The 24,412-nt window shown below is 38.7% G+C and overlaps 1 protein-coding gene across 21 annotated transcripts in view; it reads right to left on the reverse strand.

The window, feature by feature from the left end:
• TCF4 (transcription factor 4) overlaps window positions 1–24,412 on the reverse strand; it is a 366,024-nt gene that overhangs the window by 236,317 nt on the left and 105,295 nt on the right. For all 21 annotated transcript variants that reach the window (XM_021930149.2, XM_021930143.2, XM_021930171.2 and 18 more), the window contains 2 exons: window positions 4,409–4,470; window positions 1,368–1,464 (listed from right to left, as the gene is read on the reverse strand). In XM_021930149.2, the coding sequence (XP_021785841.1) occupies window positions 1,368–1,464; window positions 4,409–4,470 (159 nt within the window). The remainder of the gene's footprint in view (window positions 1–1,367; window positions 1,465–4,408; window positions 4,471–24,412) is intronic.

Genomic DNA, 24,412 nt, shown 5'->3' on the forward strand with positions numbered 1-24,412 from the left:
CAAAAGCTGCCTTTTAGAATCTAAGTTGATAAATGTATCTAGTCACCTGTATCTACATATCCTGAGAACAAGAAACAATGCACCTTCCTATCAACAACTGATAAAGGACTGGGATTCCTGTTTTAGTTACAATGTTAAAACATACATATGAAATTTACTACTTTGAAGGCAAAAATAACACAAAAATAAGAACATCCTATGACCAAAACCAACCTTGTGGTTCTCAAAGTTGGTAAGACACTCAAAGGCATGAACATATGATGTCACCCATTAACTCTAAGTTGCTACTATTTATCTGCTTTGACTATTTTGTGTTAAATATCTGAAATCCATTTAGATGGATTTGACAGTGATTTTTCAAAGAATGCGAGATTCAAGGACCTGAAGTAACCGGTATAGCTTCCAAAGCTTAAAATCATGACATTCTTTAGAAGCATTTGCAGTTATGGTCTCAGAAAAGTATAATTACCGTTGTGTGTTTTCCTTGGGTGTTGTCCAACAGCTTGTACCAAGAAATGTAACTTCACTTATTGACAGATTCTCAAGAGAATCTGGCCAGGTTGAGAGATTTACTAATATTGTTAAAAACTCATGTTTACTAGAACAAAGATCATTTTTTCAATCAAAACTAAAGTAGCCAGCTATTGGACCTTTTAAGACATTAGGAATCATCTTTTCACTGCTCAAGTTACTGCTGTTAAACAAACGTCCCTACAGGGTAGCCAAAAGCAGAAAAACATGCTGAGGATGCCAGGATGAATGGCATGCTGGAGATTCACAGACAGCTCAAACTAATAGGTAACTTGCTTTAGTAAAGCAGGATGCGGTCTGCCTAGGCCATTAGCACTGAAGTTCACGCCTTGATAAATACACAACCCGATTTTACAATTCAACTTGAACGCACTACTCTGATTTAAGCACACTAAGCCCATTAACACCATTTATTTTCATAAACCCTTTAGCAGAAATCACAGTTAACACTGACTATATATCATTGCCAATCAACAAGCCCAGTGATATTTTTATTCTAAATATTCACCACTTAGACTTCATCTACCTTAACTCAGAAACTACTGATGCAACATTGAAACTGTGGTCCGTGCTTTAGGTCTAAGGAAAACAAAATGTCCACGTAGATTCAGTATCACCAAAAGCATTTCATTCCATAGGGTTGTAAAACTTAATCTTTGATATACTATTACCAAACACAGACTGCCAATACTTCTCTGCAATTTAAGATTATTACAAGTGAACTGACTAAATATCCAAATTTCTAAAAGCAGAACCTCTGTCTAGGACATGGTTTTACCTTCTATAGTAAAACATAAGCATTCAAAAGGTGTAGGTTAATTTAAAATGAGTCTTACTTTGTATTCTGGAATTGACAAAAGGTGGAGAGAGATTGTCATGTGACCCAAGGTCCCTGCTGGTCATGTGGTCATAGGGAGTCCCATCTCCATAGTTCTGTAAATAAAATTACAGTGTAAGTTGTTATTTTATATTAATAAACAGCACATAAACATGGCCCCACTACCAAAACTTCTCCCATCCTAAAAAAACTGGAGTCCACTATTCCCTCGCTGGAACTTCACTAGAAGGAATCTGCACCTTCACAGGTATAGTGGCTAAAAGAAAGCTCTAGAGTCTACGAAGTCCAACTTTTCCTCAAAATAGCTGAGAAATCTTAGAAATAATAATAATGGTATCAACGGCATGGGGTTGTTGATATGATTAAATAAAATAGTGTATGTAAAACATCAGACACCTATAAAGTATCTTGCGTATGTTAAAAATTATTATTTTAATAAGGCCACATTAGAGCAAAATAGTGCCACAAGGGAAAATTAGGCATAGCATGCAATGAATTGCTTTTCAAAGACCAGATAGAGCCATTCAAACAATAACTTTTGGTGTTAGGATACTGAAGTTTCAATGTTTTATTATAGGATACTGAAGTTTCAATGTTTTATTATAGTTACTATTGTGGTTGTAAGATAACTAGAATGTCACATAAGTAATTAACACATAAGAAAGTTAAGAATATTAGGATTTAACTATGATATGAACATCAAAACATTAGCATAAATTAGCATTTCTGGAGTTGGACAAAGTATGTCACAAAAAAACAACCAGTTTAAAGAAGACAAATTTTGACAGAAATATTTCATTATTACAATCAGTTTATTGTTTTAAGGGGAATTTAAAATTAAAACAATGTTTTTAAGCTGTCCAGTTACTTAATTTTAATGGGGAAATTTGATTACATGGTAGAAAAAAGTTAAAATCATCTATACTACAGGGTTCAACGTTCAGTCTACTAAATTGCATAAAGTGACCAAAGAGAGGGGGGAAAGTCATTCTGCTCAGCTGGTGGAACTGCCCATAAAGTCTAAGTCAAATTTACTCAGAAGTATCGGTTGCACGTGAGTCAAAGGGCAGAATCTGCCCACACACAAAAAAAGGGGGCTGCTGCATGAACTAGGAAAAGACACATCCCCTCCACCTTAAGGAAAACAACCCCGTTCTCAGTCACCTTTCCTCATGTGTAACAACTAACTTGACTGATACTATAGTCTAATTCTGCCAACATGTCGATCTATAAAAAGAGGCTACATTGTAAATACCCATCATAGTACACTCATTCATTCTATACCAGGCATTGCATAATGCTAATTATCACTTATTAAGTGTCCTCATCCTAGATAGTGTACTAAAAGCTTAATATATATTATCTAATTTAATCCTCAGCACAGTGCTGGAACGTAGACACTCTCCCCATGTTAGGATGAAAAAAGAGAGACCTTGAAAGTCTGCCTGGGTATAAATCTGCCACAAATGATTTGTCTCATGCAAACTTCTGGATTTAGAAAATATAAATTACACTAAATTGGTTTGAAATTATTCACCAATATATTCGTGAGAAAAATGGCAGGACAGCTAACAAAAACCAAAAGCTAGTTAGTTTTAATCCTAAATTAAGATGATTCTAAACAGACCTTGTTTTCTGAAACACAATTAAAAGTACCATGTGTACTGAATGGAGAAATCATAAGAAATTGTGAAAATCTGGATGAACTAAACAATTGAGGGGAGTTCTATGATCTCCACTTGCTGTCAAGGGGAATGGATTTATTTCTGCAAGTGCAGACTGTAACATGAGGAGGAGGAAAGATTTCCTCAACCCATCCATATAAAGCATTAGAATGTCAAGCGCGACAGCTGGTGTAAGGGCTCACAAAGTTACTGGTAAGCTTAGAGATCCTGCTGTACCCTGAACACTAGACTAAGGATCACAATGCCAAGGACAGGTGGAAATGTCTAACTCTGACTTGCTGGAATGTCCTCATTTTGACAGCTTGATTACCTTCCCTGCCTCTTATCCCAAAATGGAACCTTCCCCCAACCCAAATTTGTGTGAACATTTACAGTAAAATGTTACCCTCCCTGCAGAATGCTTCATCTATATATAGCTGGTTGGGAGAGGAAGAGATGTTGGTTTTACCATGTACACTAAGTGTACTTTTAATCTGGGGCATTATATGTACATCATACAAGCGGACATGGATTTTAGAGGGCCTAGCAATGATTCAGTTAAAGAAATTTCATACAAAATCATGAATATTTAAATTGGAAGAAACATAGATGATCCTCTGGCTCTACTTCCTCATTTTGCAAAATAGGAAAATGAGGACGCAAGAGATGAAATGACATGCCCAGGATCATATACATACAAAAATACATAGTGCCTAACCACCCACCCAACTCTTATTCCGTGGTCTTCCTATTACACCCCAAGAAACAACCAATGCATGTAGGAAAACTGTGGAAAAGAATAGCAAAAACTTGAGAGCAAATACATGAATGATCCAACTAGTGATCAAAGTCCCTACTGGTGGAATGATAACATGTCTACAAAGTGAAATCAACTCAGATTCAGTACGTAGATCATACCGGTAGGACAGAACCTCATACTGTATCTTTGGGATTATTCCGTAGTCTGTTCACACCAATACATTATAGGGATATTAGGAATTTTTTTAAAGTTTTTCCATCTACAACAAATAGCATTGTGTAATATGGATCAACAACTGACAAAAGAAAGACCAAATATGTAATGAAGGAATTTTCTTCTGGTTAGCAGAAGTGGAACAGGTGTCAAATTGAATAACAGCATTCAATAGAGAATGGGAAAAAAATTCCAAAGTCCAGCTGATCCTCATTAAACTTAGTATGCACATATATGTGTGTGTGTTTGTATGCACGTGCATGCCCATGCCTCTGTGTGTGTGTGTGTGTGCGCGCGTGCGAGAAAGAGAGAGAGAGAAACAGAGAGAGAAACACACCTTCTGTTTGTCAATTTACATATGTGGGATGTCTGGTTGTGGGAGAAAAGATTAGATATACTTACCCTGGACGGGCTTGGATGTCCTCCATTCCCCCAGGACCCTGAGCTACTTCTGTCTTCTACATCTAGGGACAAGAGAAAAGTTCTTTAGGCTTTCTTGCAGTAATTTTTTCTTTTTGTATATGCACTTTTAAATTAATGTTTCAAATTAATCTCCTGTTGCCTTTAATTAAGAACCAGGCACAGGGCTACCATGATGATAGTGGCTTCTGACCCATCTACTTAAATTAACTCATTTAAATTCACAGCAGAAATGAACTGGACCCTCAGGAACCAGAGGTATGAACATAAAAATTACTTCTATCCTTCACAGTGTTTGACAGTCTCAGTTTTTATAGATGTGAAACTGTACTTAAAGTTTTATTACAATCTTTTGGATAAAATAAGTTTTAAAATACACTAACACAGCTTTAATCCAAAAAAAGTTAAATTAAGGTAAATATCCACACTAACACCTTTAGCATCCTCGCCATAATGGTCTTGGATCCTTTCTGTTCCACAGCCCAGGCTTATCACAGGAGACACCAGACATGCAACAGAAAATGAGACTGAGAAAGTATTCGGTAGTCTATTTCCACCAGCACATTACAGGGATATTAGGACTTAAAATAAAAACTTTTTTAGGTTAAGACAATACTGTCTCTGTCTTTCAATTTTTTTTTGTTTAACTAGACATACCACTTGGCCTGCAATCCTTAATCTGGGCTTTGATATGTGGAAATGAATGTGGTTATTCCATTATAAAACAAGGTTTTGTTTTGATAGATGACGGTGAAAAGACCTACATGAACCGTCGAAAAGTTGGAATTCTAAACTCGATACCAGCGAAGTTTCAATGCTGAGTAGATTACGAAATGTTCCATCCACGCTCCAAATGGCAAATACGCAGGATGGAAAGTCTAACAGCTAAGTTACCATATTAATTGCTTAAAACATAAAAGTGTTTTAAAGATCAGTCGCTCTATATTTAGAAATGGCTGTGAGATTTTTGATGAAAGGGCCTTCATAAAAGTATAAAAAGTTTCACTGTTACATGATTTTGATCACGGCTGATAACAGACGGCCATCACAAACACACTCTGACAGAAGTGGAGGAGGAAGCGTGAAACTATGGTTCAGGAGATACAATCCCATTTATTGTGTTTCCTAACATTTCAGTGATACTGTTTATTCTTTTAATGCTCTACTGTCATTCCTTTTATTATTACTGCTATTTTATTATCAGCAGAAGTAATCATAGTATAATTAATTGATTTATTTTGGGATACAGTAGGGTACACGGTGTTTCAGAATATCTTAAGAGATAGAAGAGCGACAACAACTAAGTTATTACCACTAAATTAACTTCTCTCTCTCTTTTTTTCTAATGACAAATATTATTTCACTTCCTTTTAGTTGGTGCTTCAGAAGATAACACAAACTGCAAACAGATGTCCCCTATGGACAGTTAAAATCAGTGCACTGTGAGCTTCAAGGCATGTCAAGAAAGCTCTCGGGACTGCATCAAGCCTGGAGAAAAGGTGTAAAACCTTCCCCAGATCTGCTGTTTAACAACTCAGCATGCTGGCCTATCCTGTATATGTTGAACTGAAGCACACAAAGAAGCTACTTACAACCCTCTGGGATTCGCACATAAATAAATTTTGTAGCCTACATGGTTCTCTTAATTCTTAAACAAAAACCAAATATTTTCAGCCAAAATAAAAAGTGTATAAATAACAAAATCTCTCAACCACTGCAAGCTTTCAAAAGTCTGGCGCATCTTGACTTTCTTTTCACCTATAACAGCCAGCTTGGATTCATTTGAGAGATTTCTCCTCTTGAATTTGGCCAAAAAGTAATGGAGGAACAGATTTGAATCCCTATAAAGTACCACAAGATTTCAAATTGTCTGGACTCATTTTATCTTTTCAATTTTAAAAGAGGATTTTAAACATGCAAAGTAGGCAGAGACTTGGAGGAAAGAGGACACTACGGCCAGGTCAGTGGAGCTTCTGCATCCCAAGTGACATTTGGCAAAGCCACTCAGGAGACATTTTCGGTTGTCACAACTTGGGTGGTGCTAGTGGCACTGATCACACAGGGGCCAAGAGTTGCTACTAAGTGTCTCATAAATGCACAAAACAGCTCTCCACAGTAAGAAATACCCTGTGCAGGGCACAGCAGCTCACACCTGTGATACCAGCACGTTGGGAGGCTGAAGCAGAAGGATTGCTTGAGGCCAGGAGTTTGAGACCAGCCTGGGAAACATAGCAAGATTTTGTCTCTACAAAAATTTTTAAAATTAGCCAAGTGTGGTGGAACATGCCTGTAGTCCTAACTAATTGCAGGGGCTGACGCAGGAGGATCCCTTGAGCCCAGGAGTTCAACGTTACAGTGAACTACGATTGTGCCACTGCACTCCGACCTATGCAACTGAGACCCCGTCTCTAAAATATATACATATTTTTAGTGTTCTGACCCCAAATAAAAATTGTGTTGAGATTGAGAAGCCCTGTGCTACAGCAAAAGGAATGAAGTTGGAGAAAAGATGTACTAAAATTTGTTTATAATTTAGTAAGAACTCTTACTAAATATACAGCGTTTCTTATGCACTTTAACCCAGACTTGAGCTGGAATGTACCAAGAGACCTTCATATGCATCTTCTGTCCACAGAAAAAAAGGAAAAGTAATGGTCAACCAAGCAGCCTGCTAATTAGCAGGCAGATAAAACACATCAAAACTTGAGTATTCCCAACTGGGCAATTTCAAAAGCGAGCAATCCACTAATTAAAAATGCTGGAAGTCTAGTTTTTTCAAAGCAGGTTAAATACTGGCTGGGTTCCTTCACAAATAGATTCCTGACCAATCGGATCTGACTGCTCTTTTCCCAGCCTTTCCCATTTCCATGTTTCCCACTTCCTGACCTCACGCTGCTGCACCTTTCTTTCTCTGATTGCTCTCTGTTGAACAGGCTTCCCCTTCCCTTGGTCTCCTGCTGGATCTCAAGGATGAGGGCAAATCACTAGCTGTCCCAAACCTAACAAATAGAATAATCATATGAATTCTAATTATAGTTCATCTTTGACAAAAATCTATAGGACTGGTGCTCATTTATCCATATGCACAGAAGACACAAAGCTATAGCATGCACAATGGTAATTCATAATGAATATAAACATGTTGCTTTGAAGTCATTTTCTTCCATCTTCCCTCTCCTTGAACTTTGTCAGGCCTACCCCTTAGTTAGCATTTCCTCAATAACTATTCCAGTGCACCACCAAGTACATTTCAAAGCGCATCCGCCACCTGAATCACCTGTATGCCCATTTTTAAATTGGCTTCTTAGGGTCCATCTCACATCTACTCAGTCTGGAACTCTGGCAGTGGGGCTGAGAAAACTGTTTTAACAGGTCCCCAGGTAACTTTTATGCACACAGTAGTTTGAAAGCCACAGGACTACTCTACTGTAACACAAGACAAATGCATGCCCCACACCATCAACAGCAGCCTCCCTCACTCCCTATCTTAAAATTCCTGTCTGGGTTGCTGGCTTCAGCAGCATTCAGTATACACCTCCATCACATAAGCATCCCAGAAGCTCTTGTCCAGACTCATTTTCATATAAACCTTGCACGTGGCCTACACCTGGCCATTCCTTACCCCTGCTAGTGTACCAGGACACTGCACGTTCTTCTATACCACCATGGTTTTGTAACTGCTACTTTGCCTAAACTATTCCTCACCTTTCAAAGAAGTGAGGTGAACGTATGACTTGAATGTATGTCAGACACTGCGCTAAACTCTCAAATGCCTTAATAGTATTCCGGTTTTGTATATCAGAAAACTGAGGCTCAGATGGGTTAGAAAATTTGCCCAAGGGATCAGGAAATAGCAGAGCTTAGACACAAAAGGAGGCTGAAGCTCTGCTCACTGCTGTAAAGGCTCCCCAGTAAGAATTTCGCATCTCTCTCTAACCAGCTGAATGTTCCCTCCTGTCACTTCTCCCCACGCAGAATGAATATATTTATTTGGGAGTTTATACCCACTCTTGTGTCCACAAAAGATTACAGAAACACATAAAACCCAAAAGATATGAAATCAATATTTGAAGGAATCAAGCGCCTGGAAAATAAAAGTAGGAGAACAATAAGGCCAGAGGTATGATGAGTTTATCAAAATGCACACAGTGAAGGACTGGCTATTTGCGAGAGGTGGGTCAAAATTTTAGAAGCTATTAAGTAGACAAAGCAGAGAGGGAAACAAGATTGACAATAACCATCAGATAAATACACACACAGTGTTTAGGAGAAACATACCTAATCCTGGTATTAAGCCAGACAGAAAATATCTGTGAGCTCCCAACACAGAGGACAGAATGTCCTATAGCAGCCCATAGTATCAACAGTAGGCCAAATAAAACTTGTATGGCTGGCTTTATATGATAGTTCAGCAAGTACGTAGAATTTATTATCCAAATAACCATGTGAATATATATACAGCTATAGAACTACATATTTATATCATACCCAACTGTGACATACATTTATTATAGGAAAGAAGCATGCTTGACACAAATAACATCTTGTGTGGTTCTGTACAATGGTGGGCTCATTAGTTCTTTATTGAAATGAATTAAAACAGCAGAAAGTGAAAAGTAAGACAATATTGTGGTATGAGAAGCGTTTACCTCTGGAGGTGAGACTAAACAATATACAGGAAAAAGATGTGTGAAATCCATTAAGGCAACAGAGAGACAAATGAAAAACTACCTGGGATGAAGCTGCTGAATCTATTTAGTTCTCGCCCCTCCCTTGTTCTGTTGCCACCCTTTTTCCAAGATGGGAGAAGACAGAGAAAGATAATACTCTGGGCAAAAGGAAAGGAAGAAAGCAAGTTGACGATAGAAATTCCTGTTCCAAAAGACTGAAATGGGCTCAGTTGTTCAAGATTTTTCTAATTTCTTATTTTACCCTAAACTAAGATAGATTTAGTAACTCTTTCATGGGATTGCTGGCTGCTTTAGGAGGCAATCTGAAAATCCACAAATTTTCAACTTGTATGATTCATTCTGCATGAGCCCCCTCTATAGTGTCTGACATATTGGCCGAGTGCAATGGCTCATGCCTGTAATCCCAGCATTTTGAGATGCCGAGGCAGGCAGATCAGTTGAGGTCAGGAGTTTGAGGCCAGCCTGGCCAAAATGGTGAGACCCCATCTCTACTGAAATACAAAAATTGGCCAGGCCTGGTGGTGGGCGCCGGTAATCTCAGCTACCCAGGAGGCTGAGGCAGGAGAATTGCTTGAACCCGGGAGGTGGAGGTTGCAGTGAGCCAAGATTGAGCCACTGCACTCCAGCGTGGGTGACAGAGCGAGACTCTGTCTCCAAAAAAATAAATAAATAAAGTATTTGACGGATCAGTGCCAAAACACAACAGTTTGGGCAGAACTATGATCAACCACTCTATTTAGGGGAAAGATGTTCAGACGTAATTCTTACCTTCTGCGATTTCCTATCCACATTCATTAAACTTGTAATCTGAATACTCAAAGCGCCACTTTGCTCTTGTGGACAGCAAGACCAAAACTGTCAGACAGACTAGACAAACTTTAGAAAACACAGCACTGGAAGTTGGGATAAAGAGCTGGATTTCAGCAGGGACTCTGCATTGACCAGTTCTCTGGTCTGAGCAAGTCACTGGCCTCTCCGTACTCATTTTTGTGAACTACAAAATAAGCAAGTTTGATTTCCATTCTTGGAAATAGGGCAGGCTAGTATATTTGGACAACTCTCCCACAGAAAACTAAAAATGATGGATGACAGTTTTTTGAAAAATTTTAAAATACTGAGCAGACAAGATAACAAGGAATCATTGAGCCAAAATCAAAGTGAAGGCTGGAACCCAGGGAAGAAGAAAACACATTTTTTGCCCTGGGGACGTTTGCCAACATCGAAAATATAATGGGCTCTTGGGTCAATGAGAACAGAAGTGAAAACCCAAGACATACTCCAAAATCAGTATTCTAACAGAAGACAAGGGGATGATAGTATTTGCAAGATTAAGGAGTTATTGTTAAAGTAAATGAATTAACTAACATTTGTTAAACACTTAGGAAAGTACTTGATCTGTAGTAAATACCTACCATAGTCACCAATATTGATCATGAATGGCTAATTTAATAATCTCTCCAATATCTAAGAAAACTTGAGCCTTACATTTTTATAACTCCTTGTTCTGCTAAACAGGTCAGTGATTTTTAAATACTCTCCTGGATCTTAGAAACACCCAAAACATTTAGGTTAAACAATCCTACGTTCTCCGTGAACCTGTATAACACCATCAGAGTGAGAATTCAGTAAGCATTACATTTATTCAGTGGCTTGGTTTACCATTACAGTATTCTCTTTATATCTCAGTGTATTTCTATGTGTAATACACAAATGACATGTCAAAAGTTATGTATGCTGATCAGAGTCCCAAGCTAAGAACGCAGACTAAATACCATGTAACTTTAAGCTTGATTTGAAATAAACAGGTATGAGAGCTATCTAGATTGATTTGACATAGAGCTGTGTAGTTGTCTTTTCTATACTCTGAGCCTACAACATGCCAATCAGCCGGGATCCTAGAGTTTTATGAAATCAGAAAAATGCCTAAAATGGTATTTTGCATTGCTCTAAGTCTACAGATTCCTGCTCTTGTCGAAATATATTGATTTCTTAATAAAAATTTCAGCACATTCAGAATGCATTCAGAGATAGAATGTTAAGTTCTTCCAGGAAAGATAATCATTCTGAAACACAATGAAGTCTACACTGCCTCAAAACCTTCTCCCTGCAACAACAGACACTATTAAATATCCTCCACACCATTATGGAGACTCACAGACTGCGTACATCTGTGGCTTCTACTAATTTCCTAGTCCAGGAAGAACCCTTGGCTGAGCCCTCACACAAACTGAGATGGCATATGCTCTCCGTCAGTGCCAGATGAATTTAGAGTTCAAAATATTTCATCAGCAAAGAGCGTGTTAAGGATGTGCACATTTTCATTAGCACCCAGTATAATAAGAGCTCTAAGTAGAGTAATTTGAAGTCAAATTTGAGTACTATTACGGACGTAGGAAGAGTTGAGGAGATTCAAATATTGACAGACGATGTCCACACGAGCATGATTGTTTCTGTTTTCTATTAGACATAGGATATGGTGCTTCAGAATGACTGATCTGGGCACTAACAAGAAACTTGACAAGAAGCTTCCAGCACTTCCCAAATCTGACTAAGCAAAGGATGAGGGTTATGTCAATGCTTCCCACACAAATGTTAAGATGTGTCAGGCCAGGTGCGATGGCTCACGCCTATAATCCCAGCACTTTAGGAGGCCAAGGCAGGTGGATTATGATTTCATTACTCAAAGCTCCACTTTGCTTATGCGGACAGCAATCAAAACTGTAAGACTAGAAAAACGTGAGGCCGAGAGTTCGAGATCAGCCTGGGCAACATGGCAAAACACGTCTCTACTAAAAATACAAAAATTAGCTAGGCATGGTGGTGCACACCTGTAGTCCCAGCTACTCGGGAGGCTGAGGCACTAGAATCACGTGAACCCAGGAGGTGGAGGCTGCAGTGAGCCGAGATTGTGCCACTGCACTCCAGCCTGTATGACTGAACGAGACTCTGTCTCAAAAAAAGAAAAAAATATGTCAAATATAAAGAATACAGACCTGGGCTTTCCATTTTCAGATGACTGCTGTCAACTCTGGCTTTCTCAGAGCTAATGGATTTCCTAACCAAATAAATTTGAAACTCAAAGGTCAAGCATGAGATCATCTTATAGTATTTTTCATATGATAAGAAAAGTTAAAGTGTAGATATGCTGGTGAGAAAGTATAGTAGGAAAAATTTGTTCGCAGACAATTACTGCAATATTTTAGCCTTAATTAACCTCCAACTTAAACTTCCTTTAATAAGTCCTTTAAAACAGTGTTATTTTCCTTAAGTTAAAAATAAACTGTTTTCCAAAAATGAACACTAAATTGCTGCTGCTTAAGACATGGAGTTAATTCCATTGTGTGTTGTTATAAACAGGGAAAGCATCTTCCTATAACATAAAATTCAGATAATGAGAAAGTAACAAAATGAAGTGCGTAACTATTATGTTACAAATACGTCAGTGGTGTTCCTTATATTGAAACTCGGAAATCTTTTTGAAACTCAAGGTGGTAAACAGTTAAATTATGAAACTGAACCAAATATAACACTGAAGCCTTTATACTAATTTCTGTATTTGGAGGTGTCAACGATCATCTATCTTGAATGATACCCTAGCTTGAATATATAATGTGAAATGCTGAGAGATAAGTGCCATTTAGCAACCTTTCAAATGTATGGCGCTGGCTAGTTGGGGTCTTCCTCTTGAAGAGAAGTTAGTCATTTGGGGACCCTACCTTTTTAAGCAATATCCTACAAATAAGAGCCATGAATAACTCAAGCAAGAGTATAACGTGAACTATATATACCTTCTTTGACTTTTTGAAATGTGACCAATGTAAAAGCACTTAAAAAAACAGTCTTAACTAAGACAGTTTTCTTGGAGCATAAACATTTCAAATCAGGTGAGAACAACAATCAGAAGTAAGTTACCATATCTGAAGAAAAAAAAAATCAAAGTACCACCTAACTTCAACATTACACAGATAAGTTTCAAAGTACTTAAATGTGAAAATATTGCAAGGAAGTTTTTAACTAGGTGTCTGGTACCTCCTAAGGACATACCACCTTCTAAAGATATATCACAATGTGCAAGAAATAAAAGGTAGATACTTTAGAAAACGAAGCATTAAACAACTAAGGAATACATTTAAGAACATGCTTCATTTCCTAATAAAACTGAATATATACCTCTGACAACATCTACATGTAATTATATGTGTATTTTTCAAACCATACGTGTAATATTTATAGTGCAAAATCCATTATATTATAATGACTTCAGATACACAGATTGGTATTTAAAATGCCTGTTTGGTAAATAATTTATTGAATTTATTCTTGGGAGAGGTTAGCCAACATGAAACATGGAACCGTTTCCTCTTTTCTTCTTTTCTTTCCTGATACCTCTTTTCTCCCGAGGGTGCCATTTCTGAGGTTCTGAGAAGGGGAGGCTGGCTTAATTGAAATATTTGTAGGCTGTAATTGCTCTGCCTAACCACAATGGTCTACTTCTCCCAAACGGCATTCTTTCCTCTTGCTTTCTCCTTTTTTCTTCTGTTTCCTTTTATACTTTAACAAAATCTACTTCTCCTGTTTCTTTTATTGTCATTTCCTATTCCAGATGCTTGACTAATATTGGTGAAGTCAATCGTTTTACATATTCAAAACTCTTCCCTAAAATCCAGTCTTCCAGCCCAACTCCTTTTGCTTAAAATAATCAGTCCTATAAACTGATTTTCCTTCTACCCTTTCAACATGGCAATCCTTCCACCTGTGTTTAACATTGCAGCCTATGACCTGGCAATGACAACTGATCAATCTTACATGTTATCTTCAGGGGTCATGTCTTAGTTTTAGGCCAATTTTCTCTGTATTTAGGCTCAAATGTGCAAACCACACTATATTACTCTGCAAAACATCAATGAGAAGGCTTAATTAAGTAACACTGACAGATAAATCCATTTCTTTCACAGTAATCAAATCAAAGCAGGTTGACATAACACAGGAACTTAATACAGTTATTCCCTTGTAATTGGAAAAAGGCCCTTTACTTCTCATTAAAGCAATCTTCTGGGTACTGGCATAATAAGGAGGCTCAGAGCTTTAATACTGCCCTATAAAAGTCTCAAGATACAGACCCCTTAAGCAAACAAGCCAGATTATCTAATTCCTTGATCACAGCAGAACATGCAGTTCCTACTGTTTTAAACTACTAATTCTTTATCTCTCCTACAATTAAAAAGAGGTAAATTAGTACCAAACACATATAATGAAAATCTGTAAAAACGCATAAACTATTTACAGTTGTATAAATCTACCTCCACATGTATTTGAAGGGAAGCAGTCTATTAAAAATGAATTTGAAATACTTTACACATGTGAAATTGTAATAGCTTGGATCACGGAAAAATCTATTTTACTCCATGGGCTCAATAGGACATGTATTGCCTAAATTTACAGTGTGATACTTAACCGTACAGTACAATGTTGTTCATCAGAACTGTAAGAGAATGGAAGTTTTAGTAAAGCATTTAATTTTTGTGGTATGAAATAAATATTAGTCATCTGGTCAACTGTAGGCTACTCTTACTCTTCTAAACCCCAGAAAAAGTGCGACAATATTATACTATGTTCATATCACCAAACTAAATAAAATTTCACCCTTTCAACTCCAATTTTGAGGGCGTTTCTGTTACTTATTTATTGGCACCTGACCAATCTCAAAATGATTCCAGCAACTCTTTCTGAAAGGATAATTTATAATCTAGGCACTACATGGTGATCTCCAAATGGTGGCTGACCACCCAAATACCCCAAGGAACCTCATAAAAAACACAGATATCCTAGCCTCACCTGGGAACTGATCAAGAAAAGAGAAAGGGTTGAAGTCAAGGAAAACGTACAATTTTTTCATTCTTCCCATGTTTTACATTTTTACTTTTTTTAAGTTTTGGGGTTTTTGTCTGTTTGTTTTTGAGACAGGGTCTCATTCTGTCACCCAGGCTGGAGTCCAGTGGCACAAACACAGCTCACTGCAGCCGCAACCTCCCAGGCTTAGGAGATCCTCCCAATTCAGCCTCCCAAGTAGCTGGGACCACCACATCAGGCTAATTTTAAAAGTTTTTAATTATAGTGCAGTTAGAATTATGTAATATGTTGCTTCTGAACCATTTGTAAGTTGCACCAATTATATCCTTTTATCCCTTAGTATTTCTGTGTGTGCTTTCTAAGAACAAAAACAGTACTATTATCAAAATCAGAAAATACACTGCAGGTACTTTGATCCAATCCATAATCCATATTCCAATAGGGCACTTCCTCCATCTCTGGTAGAAGACAAAGTCCAGGATCATGCCCTGTACTGAACTGTCTATCTGTTTTATCCATTTGAATCAGACATAATTCCTCAGTCTTTTCTTTCTGTGATATTAGAATTTTGGAAGAACACAGGCCAGTTATTTTATGGAAATGTTTCTCAATTTGGGAGGATCAGATGCTTCCTCATGATTATATTCCAGTTGATATAATACTACAAGAGTGGCCTCGTGTCCTTCCCAGGACATCACTTCCACAGCCCCCTTGATGGCATGTTGGTCTGCCCCTCAGTGTTATGCCAATTTTGATCACCTGGTCAAAGTGGTATGCAAATTCTGCAATGAATGATTATAATTTTTCCCTGTTGAACTAATCAGTCATCTACGGAAAGATTCCTTAAGAACATTCAAACTAATTTTTAAGTATGTGCTTATTGAAAAAAAAATACAAAAATGTATAAGGTAAAAAGTGGCAATGCCCTCAAGCCTCACTTGCACCACTCCTAGACGAGGGACAACCCATCACAGCTTCCTATTTCCTTACATATCCTCACGTCTGTGATCAACTGGTTTTGACAGCCGCAGAAATGTAGGGCAATAAATGCTCGACTGAAGTTTCTGTTCTATTTGAATTGGTAAGAAATATTCTTCAATTGTTGATCATCTAGTGGCATTTCAATTCAGACAATGGTTAGTTGTAGCCCCGTGACCTAGGTGGGAGGGGGGAGGGCAGGAACAAGAATATATTCAGGCATAATTTACTATGAATTTGGAAGGAATTCGGCCAAGATGAGGACAAGATGGACTGACCCACTTGTAAATTAATGCAATGTATAAAGGCAAGTTAAAGAATCAGTTTTGGATCCATGCTATCCTAACAGGCTATTTGGTGCCTCCTCCCACCACGTTCTGTAAACCATTGTGTGAAAAGGAGACCTGCCATTGCAGAGGGACTTCCCAATTAAATTCAAATGCAGAGACAAGTGCACTCATGACACAGAAAAATTCAGTGTGGTTTCCATGGGCTGACATACAAAAAAATTGGAAACATCTAAAATATTTTAGAAGGGGGAGATAAGTTGCCACTTTTAAAAGAATATATTCCCACATTTAGAGAGCAAGTATGCAAATGAACTAGCCCCCACCTCACAAAGTGAGGAGTGAAGACTGACCCCAAAAAAGACTGTGAGAGGAACTTTGCCATTCGAAAGAGCATGAGCATAATCATACAATATTGAGTTAACTTGTTATAATCAATATAAAGTAGAAACAGTTCCTTTAACCTTTGGATGAAGCCCTCGTTGTTTTTTTTTTTTTTTTGAGATGGGGTCTTGCTCTTAATCTAGGGTGTATGTAGTGCAGTGGTGCAATCAGGGCTCACTGCAGCCTCAACCTCCCAGGCTCAAGCAATCCTCCCATCTCAGCCTCCCGAGCAGCTGGGACCACAGGCACACACCACCATACCCAGTGAATTTTTTGTAAAGACAGCGTCTCGCTATGTTGCTCAGGTTGATCTCCAACTCCTGGGCTCAAGCAATCCTCCCTGCCTCCCAAAGTGCTGGGATTACTGGTGTGAGCCACCGTGCCCAGCCTACAGCCCTTGTCATTTTATAAACTGAACAGTGCTAACATATTTCAACTGCGATTTATAAAGGCTGAGAAAATGTTCCTCACAATTCCACTTCAGCCAAATGCCTGGCAGACATTGGCAAAGGTTTCTCTTACTTGGGCTTATAAATGTGTGTGTGTGTGCGTGTGTGTGTATGTGCGTGTGTGTGTAAAATCAGCATATATACACACACACGATACACAAACTTGCATTTCCTAATAGTTTCTTGATATTAATGATGGTGTTTAAAACAGTTCCCATATGTTACAACTTGTTCAAATGATACCTCCTTATTTTTTATCAAATTGGTCAGAGAAGTCTGACTGGCCATTTTATCTCACGATAATGTAACCACAATTTTCAATTATGCTTTTGGCTTCCAATTTTTTATATACTCATCTCATTTAAAATGATGTATCGGGGATCATTCAAAGCATAAAACTGGGATCAAGAGAAGTTACGTACCTAAACACGAGCAGACTAAAATCATTTTTCAAAAGAGGAAAAACAAAAATCATAAGAAAATTGGTAGACGTCCTACATAAAAAGAGGCTATTTTGCATAAGACATACTTTCACCCTTTCATGCTGTTATGATTATCTATTTACTTCTAACAGAGAATAGAATACTTGCTAATGTTCACAAGGATACTTGCTGAAAGAAGAAAGGTGTACAGTGTTACAACGACTGAGTTTTCACAGCTAGCAATGCACATTTTTAAACCATGTCAGCAATGAAAACGAAACCACGAGTCTCCCCTCTGTGGGTCCTTTTTCACTGGGCAGTGCCCAGGCACACTGCACCATTTCACCACCAGGGCACACGCAGTTGCCATCATTTTGAGAAAGGCCCAGGACTTTGCTAGCAGGACAGCTCTATGAGGGAAACATGGACCAAGGTTTCCTCCAAACCATGCTGCCTCCCTTACTTTCACTTTCAGGTTCTATAAAACATGTTCACTACTCAAGTAGTGAAAATACATCTGCCTTACTAGTCCAGCTGTTGGGGGCAGGACCTGAAACAGATGAGAACGCATCAACGGATGATGTCTTAGGTTTAATCACATCAAATTCCTGGGAATAAGCATTTTTGGTTCTAGTAGGTCTGTAACTTCGATGCATCCTGCCTTTTGCCCACCTGATAACTAGTGGAATACCGGTCAGAAAGAGAGGAGCTGCTCTGAGGTACTGGTCTTACCAATTCAGTAAGTGGAATGGTAAAAAGCTGTAACTCTTCCTCAGGAATGGAAGAAATGTCATTAGTGTGAAAGGAGATAGAGGCAAAGACCTGAAGAATGACAATAACCAGGCATCTTGAGAGAAAACAAGAAGCAGGGAAGGGGTCTCGGGAAAGCCCGAGCTGTCAGTACAGAATAATGATTTATCTCATGAGATTAGCAGACAGTTTGATTAGAAAAGATGCCTTTTGAACACAGCAAAGATTGCAATGTTACTTGAAGATTTTGTTGTAGGAAAAAGTCGTGCCTGCCAAATGTGGTCTGTAACAGCACAGGCTAGCCATGAGTGATACAGTGGGAAAATAGCCACTAAGCCAGATTTTATTTGATTTGTACTGATGATTTTTATTAGAATACATGGATCATTGCTTCAACCTTTCCATGTAAAACCAAATCAAATTCAAAAACTCACACATCAGTCACCTAACCTTATGTCATTCCTTCTGCTTTACTCAAGTTGAGCCACATTTCAGCTGATCTGTCCTCGAGAAATTGTTCAGCTACTCAAAACTGTTGGGCCAAATTCTGGGAGGCAAGCGGTACACAAAAGAAACCGCGAAATCTGCAGTTACAAGTAAGAAACCAAGAGAAAAGAAATATCGCAAGCTTCTGAAACACAGAATGAATTCAAAACAATATACAGTCATGCAAAGCAAGATAAAATGAATTATCTTTATTGTACCACATGAGTTGTAATTTGTTTGTAAAAGGCCCCCACCTCCCCTAGCTTTTTTTTACTTAAACCCTTTTCAATTCAAGGAACTGTAGAGAATGTTGCAACCAGAGGAAGTCCACAGTTCTGCGGCATAAGGAGATTTGAACTGCAATAAACAGTTTTACAAATTAAAAATGTTCAACATTTAAGGTGAAAATTATAAATGTTAAATATTACATTGGTCGGCAATCTCTGATTATTTAGAAGAATTGCTTCATTAAAAGGAATGAAGCTTAATCACATGAAATACGGCAATGGGTATCCAAAGAAAAGTGCCAATAACCTACTTCCCACCATTTCTTTACCTTTTCTGTTTTTGCATTAACATTTTCCCTTTCTTCCTCAAACATTGCAAGTTTCATTTTAAACCTGTAACCAATACTTATTATTTGGATGTCCATTTCTAGTTAACAAATCAGTTCCATCTTCATGATTTCCTTTAGTGTCCCAAACAACTCTGAAATGCAAGTTATTATTTTCTCTTCAGAGAAGGTAAATAACTTTCCCAGTGACAGGCCATCAGCAATCCAATGAAGACATGAAGACCCAATGAAGGCACTGGGCATATGTGGCTCATGCTCAACCTCTGGAAGATACTGGATTGTATCAAATACCCAATACCTCTGGGTACCTTAACACACCCAATACCTCTGAAAACTAGTGGTCACCAAACTTGCAGACCTCTGGTGTTTTCACCAATCCCCATCTCTTTCTGCCCCTGACCACCTAGGAATCTGAAATTCCCCATCCTCCTTTGCAGTCACGGGATCATATGACTAGGATGTGGCCAATAAAATGTGAGCAGAAGTAATACTTGCCTTGTCCAGGCCTGGCCCTTGAAATTTCCCATGTAATCGTCTATGCACTCTCCTTTTCCTCTTTGATCAGCCTGATACCAATATCTAGTGAACTCCAAGGTCCTAGGGGATAGCAGACCGGAACCATGGAAGAAGCCAGGCTAGGACCAGAGCCCACCCACATTGCTCTGTGACACCAGAGGGTAATAACTCTCTGCAGTGTTAAGCTACTGAAGTTTGGGGATTGTTTGTTCCAGCAATTAGCATACCCTGACTAATGCATCTTCCAAAACAGACTTCCGTGAATTCTGGCGCTATGATTCTATCTTCCAAGTAAAGCAAACATACGCAGTTAGAGCTGGCACCAGTCAGAATTGTGAAGCAGGGGAAACTGGTCTTTGAACTATCCTTCTTTCCCTTTCAGACTTGTTTTCCCCTCTTAGCATTTCCTCCCTCTGAGCACCAAATGTTCTCAGGCTGCTCAGTCTCGTCTGTCTCAAGAAAATAGACTCAAGATATTCATTATCCATTCTTTCTCTTAACCATTACCTTTTGAATACCACCCATGGTGGTGTGGTGAGCTGCCTGCTACCTGGGCAATTTTGAAGAAAGTCTTTAACATCTCACACTGAATGCATCCTCATCTGTAAAATGGGAATGACTGTATCCACCCTCTAGTACTATTGTGATGATTACAGATAACAAGGAAAATGTTACCACGGAACCTGGAACACAGTAGGAATTCAAAAAAATAAAAAGTAGGGGGGCGAGGGGGACTACTATGTGTATTACACTTATTGCTATGGTCATAGCATGATATTTGACATCAAAAGGATACAAAATGTACATAAAATAGGATGCTTTCTCTCTGCAATATATATAATCTAGACTGGGAAGAAAATCTTACGAAAATAAAATACAATATTTGATTACTAACACAAACGTAGCAGAATTTTTGAGAAAGGTGAGTTATATGGTCTAGAACCAACATTTGCAAGGAACTGGTGATTTAGGACAGAGTGATGTTAAATTTCAGAGAGGCCTAACAGAAAGGTTCATGATTAACCTAAGCGAATAAACTGCTACACCTCAACATTTCTCATGTCACATTGTGTAAGGTGGTGCCCTGTTCCCGGTCTCTTTATTGATTCAGTTATTAATTCTGTGTCAACCCTGATACAGATGTCACTAAAATCAAACAAACCCTAGTATAGCAGGGGTGGGGGACAAGGATTGATTTTGCTTTGTAAAAAATCTGGCATAGGCCAGGAGTGGTGGCTCACAGGCCGGGTGCGGTGGCTCACACCTGTAATCCCAACACTTTGGGAGGCCAAGGCGGGTGTATCACTTGAGGCCAGGAGTATGAGACCAGCCTGGGCAATATGGTAAAACCCTGTCTCTACTAAAATCACAAAAAACTGCTGGGTGTGGTGGCAGGTGCCTGTAATCCCAGCTACTTGGGAGGCTGAGGCAGGAGAATCACTTGAACATGGAAGGCGGAGGCTACAGTGAGCCAAGACTGTGCCACTGCACTCTAGCCTGGGCAACAGAGCAAGACTCCATCTCATAAAAAAAAAAAAAAAAATCTGGGATGTATCTAATTTGGAAAGAAGGAAAGCAGTGGCATCTTGGAGAGCTCTCTGGCATTGTATGTGTAGTTCTCCAACTCCATGTTCCATTTTGTAACACACTGGTAACTCGGAACTGGCAAAATGTTGGGAGTATTTACACCATGGAAATTGGCAAACATGACAAATAATGCTTTTTTTCTTTGAAAAAGAGGTTATTAAATATTTACCACCACACCAGTGAAAACAATCATTCATTGTGAGGTATTTGTACTCAAATTGCTTCATTTAACTTTCACAGCCATTACTCAGGTAGACTGTTTTATCCACATTTTACAGATGAAAAATCAGGCCTTACAATGGTAAGTGATTGGCAAGAAATCCTGTTGTCGGTGCTCCCTGGACTAAAAACCAGGTTGCTTACAAAAGTGAAGAACACCTGGATTTCTTTTTCTCAGCATATCAAAAAGATATTCCCATGAAGACAGAAAGCTATACTTTAAAAACATCTAAATTCAGGCAGTACTCCTCCCAAAACCTTTAATTTTCTACTCGGCTTCATTTTGCTTCTCTACTCATCTAACTCTCCACTTAATCAATATATACTTCGTTTTTACCACCCTGACTTCTAGACATCCAATTCAACATTTTGGACCTATGTCCTTCCAATAATTACCCCTTACAATGTCTCAAGAAATAGACTTGTGCGTAATGACTGGGATACGTTATGAATAATCTTTAAATCAGTGATTCTTCACACACCTGTTCTCACCAAGGTAGTCTAATCCATCTTGGTCTGAGCTACAGTTACAATGAGTAAGTCTGGGTTTAGAAAGAGCTGGGAGACTCCTTGAATTCAGATGAGGTTTCTGACATTTATTCAATAATGACTATTGTCAACAGCTAGCATCGGGATTGGAGAAGGGCCTAGGGGTGAGAAAAGCCAGGAAACTTCAACAGGTATCAGGTGCAGTCTGAGATTCAGGGGATCTACCATATTAGCAAGGACAAAAAGTTTCTTTGTACCCCTCACCTCTGACACCTCCATGTCAACTTCACCCTAACGCAGGCTTCTCTCATGGTCATGGGATTCCAGATCTACTTACTTCCTCACTGACTTTCAACGGGAGCAAGTTCAGTCTATAAAAGAGCAAAATTCCTGCTGAACGTTGTCCTGATTGGGACCATGATGGAACAATCCCTAAAGCCAAAAAACACCATGCATGGATTTGCTTAGACCTGGATGACTCAAATTAATCATCGTGATGACACGGATAGGATTACCTTGATTGTTTTAGTCCAGTCACAGTAGTCCATCAGGGATGTAGTGATCCCACACAAATCACAGAGATAGCACACACTAGGGAAGGAGTAGAGTATATAGTAGTGAGACAACCACAGTTGCCCCAAGAACCACTGGCATATTAATAGTGTACAGTGTATCGCTTAAGAGGTCTTTCTGAATAGACATGCAAACTCCCTCCTTCAGATACCTGAGTCTTCCTATTGATGTCAGGATTGGAGCAACCTTCTTAATTGTGAACATCAAGGTCATCCTGATAACATACCCTCACGCCCTTGTGTTCTCTCTTCCAGCTACTTTGACTGCCTTTGACAACACTCAAGTACTTCACCGGCCCTTCTGCTGCAGAACTTGAACACGTGGTTCCTCAAATACAGTACTTTCCTCCCAACTCCCACCACTCCACTTTCCTACTGTGACTATTTCACTCCTGTATCAACTCCACTGAATCATCATTTCCTTAGGTCAGCTTTCCTTGACCCCTCTGACTAGCAATAAATGTCCTCCTCAATCAAGTGTCTTGTCCTTCTCCTTCACTGGACTTGTCACAGATGTAATTTTACATTTTTAGGATTCTCAAGTAATTTCTTGCCCACTAAAGAATAAGCTGCATAAACACAAGGGCTGCATCTGGTTTGCCTTCCATCCCACCCTCAGTACCCAGCACGGGGTAGGGGTAATAAGGCACCCTCGGCGACTCTTGGAGAAATGGATGGCTGTGTCTTTAGCCCCTCAAAGGGGCCGTCCATACAAAATATATCCAAAATGCCAGCTGAATTCATAAAGTTACGAACCATTCTGCAGTACTCCTGTGACTTTGAGAAGAATACCTAACATGATGAAAATGTATAATGAGTTTTCACCTTGTCCACTGTTGGCTAGAGAAACCACAGGTATGCTATAAAGGTTAGCGTGGCACAATACATCTTTTCTCCATAATTTAAATACTCATTTGTTTCACAAATATGCAAGTACAGATTAAGATTCAGCAAGAAATATGCAGATCAGTCCTTTTAACACATTGAAACACTTCACTTGCCAGTCACATGACCAGACGGAGTTAATGTACAAGTCTCAAGCTCAGTGATTTCTATAGTAAAAATGCAGTGAAACAGTCAGACTTCATGTATGTCTTATCCCCTGACAGAAATAATCTCTTATATGGTCATTGTAAAGGGAAATATTTGCCTCTTTATGCTCACTTTGATATGCACCCTAGTGATTTGATACATATTATATAATCATTGGCCTCAGGACAGAGGAGAAAACAACTGTTACCTCTACAGTGAAACAGCTTTCTGTGATCAGGTAATAGCAAGATAGAAAGTGGGTTAGGCATTCTGCGTCACTTACTTGGATGGCAGTTACAGCTCAGCATTTTTTGGAAAACCTTTCCCCTGTAACTTCCCCATTGATGAATAAGAATATCATTAATATTTAATGTTCTGCTTCATTTATAACAACCAGAACCACCATGCTAACAATAAATATCCCAGAGCAATTTACTGCTTTCGATTTTTCAAAGCACTTTCATGCACAGTATTTCATCTTCCTTTACAACTCTGTACATCAGAGAAAGTCAAGGCTTGGTCCAAGACCTCAAGGCAAGTTATTGGAAAAGCTGGGAGGAGAACCTATAATTTCTCCTTTCAACCTCTTTCCAAACTGCCTCTTACCCATTTTCTTATGTTATGAGAGAGAAGTGACATCTGCAGAAACTGGAACTCCAAATTTGGATGAAAGATGTTCTCTGTAGAAAAAGTTATCTTC

Source organism: Papio anubis, chromosome 19 (assembly GCF_008728515.1).
Source record: "Papio anubis isolate 15944 chromosome 19, Panubis1.0, whole genome shotgun sequence".
Taxonomy (NCBI): Eukaryota; Metazoa; Chordata; class Mammalia; order Primates; family Cercopithecidae; genus Papio; species Papio anubis.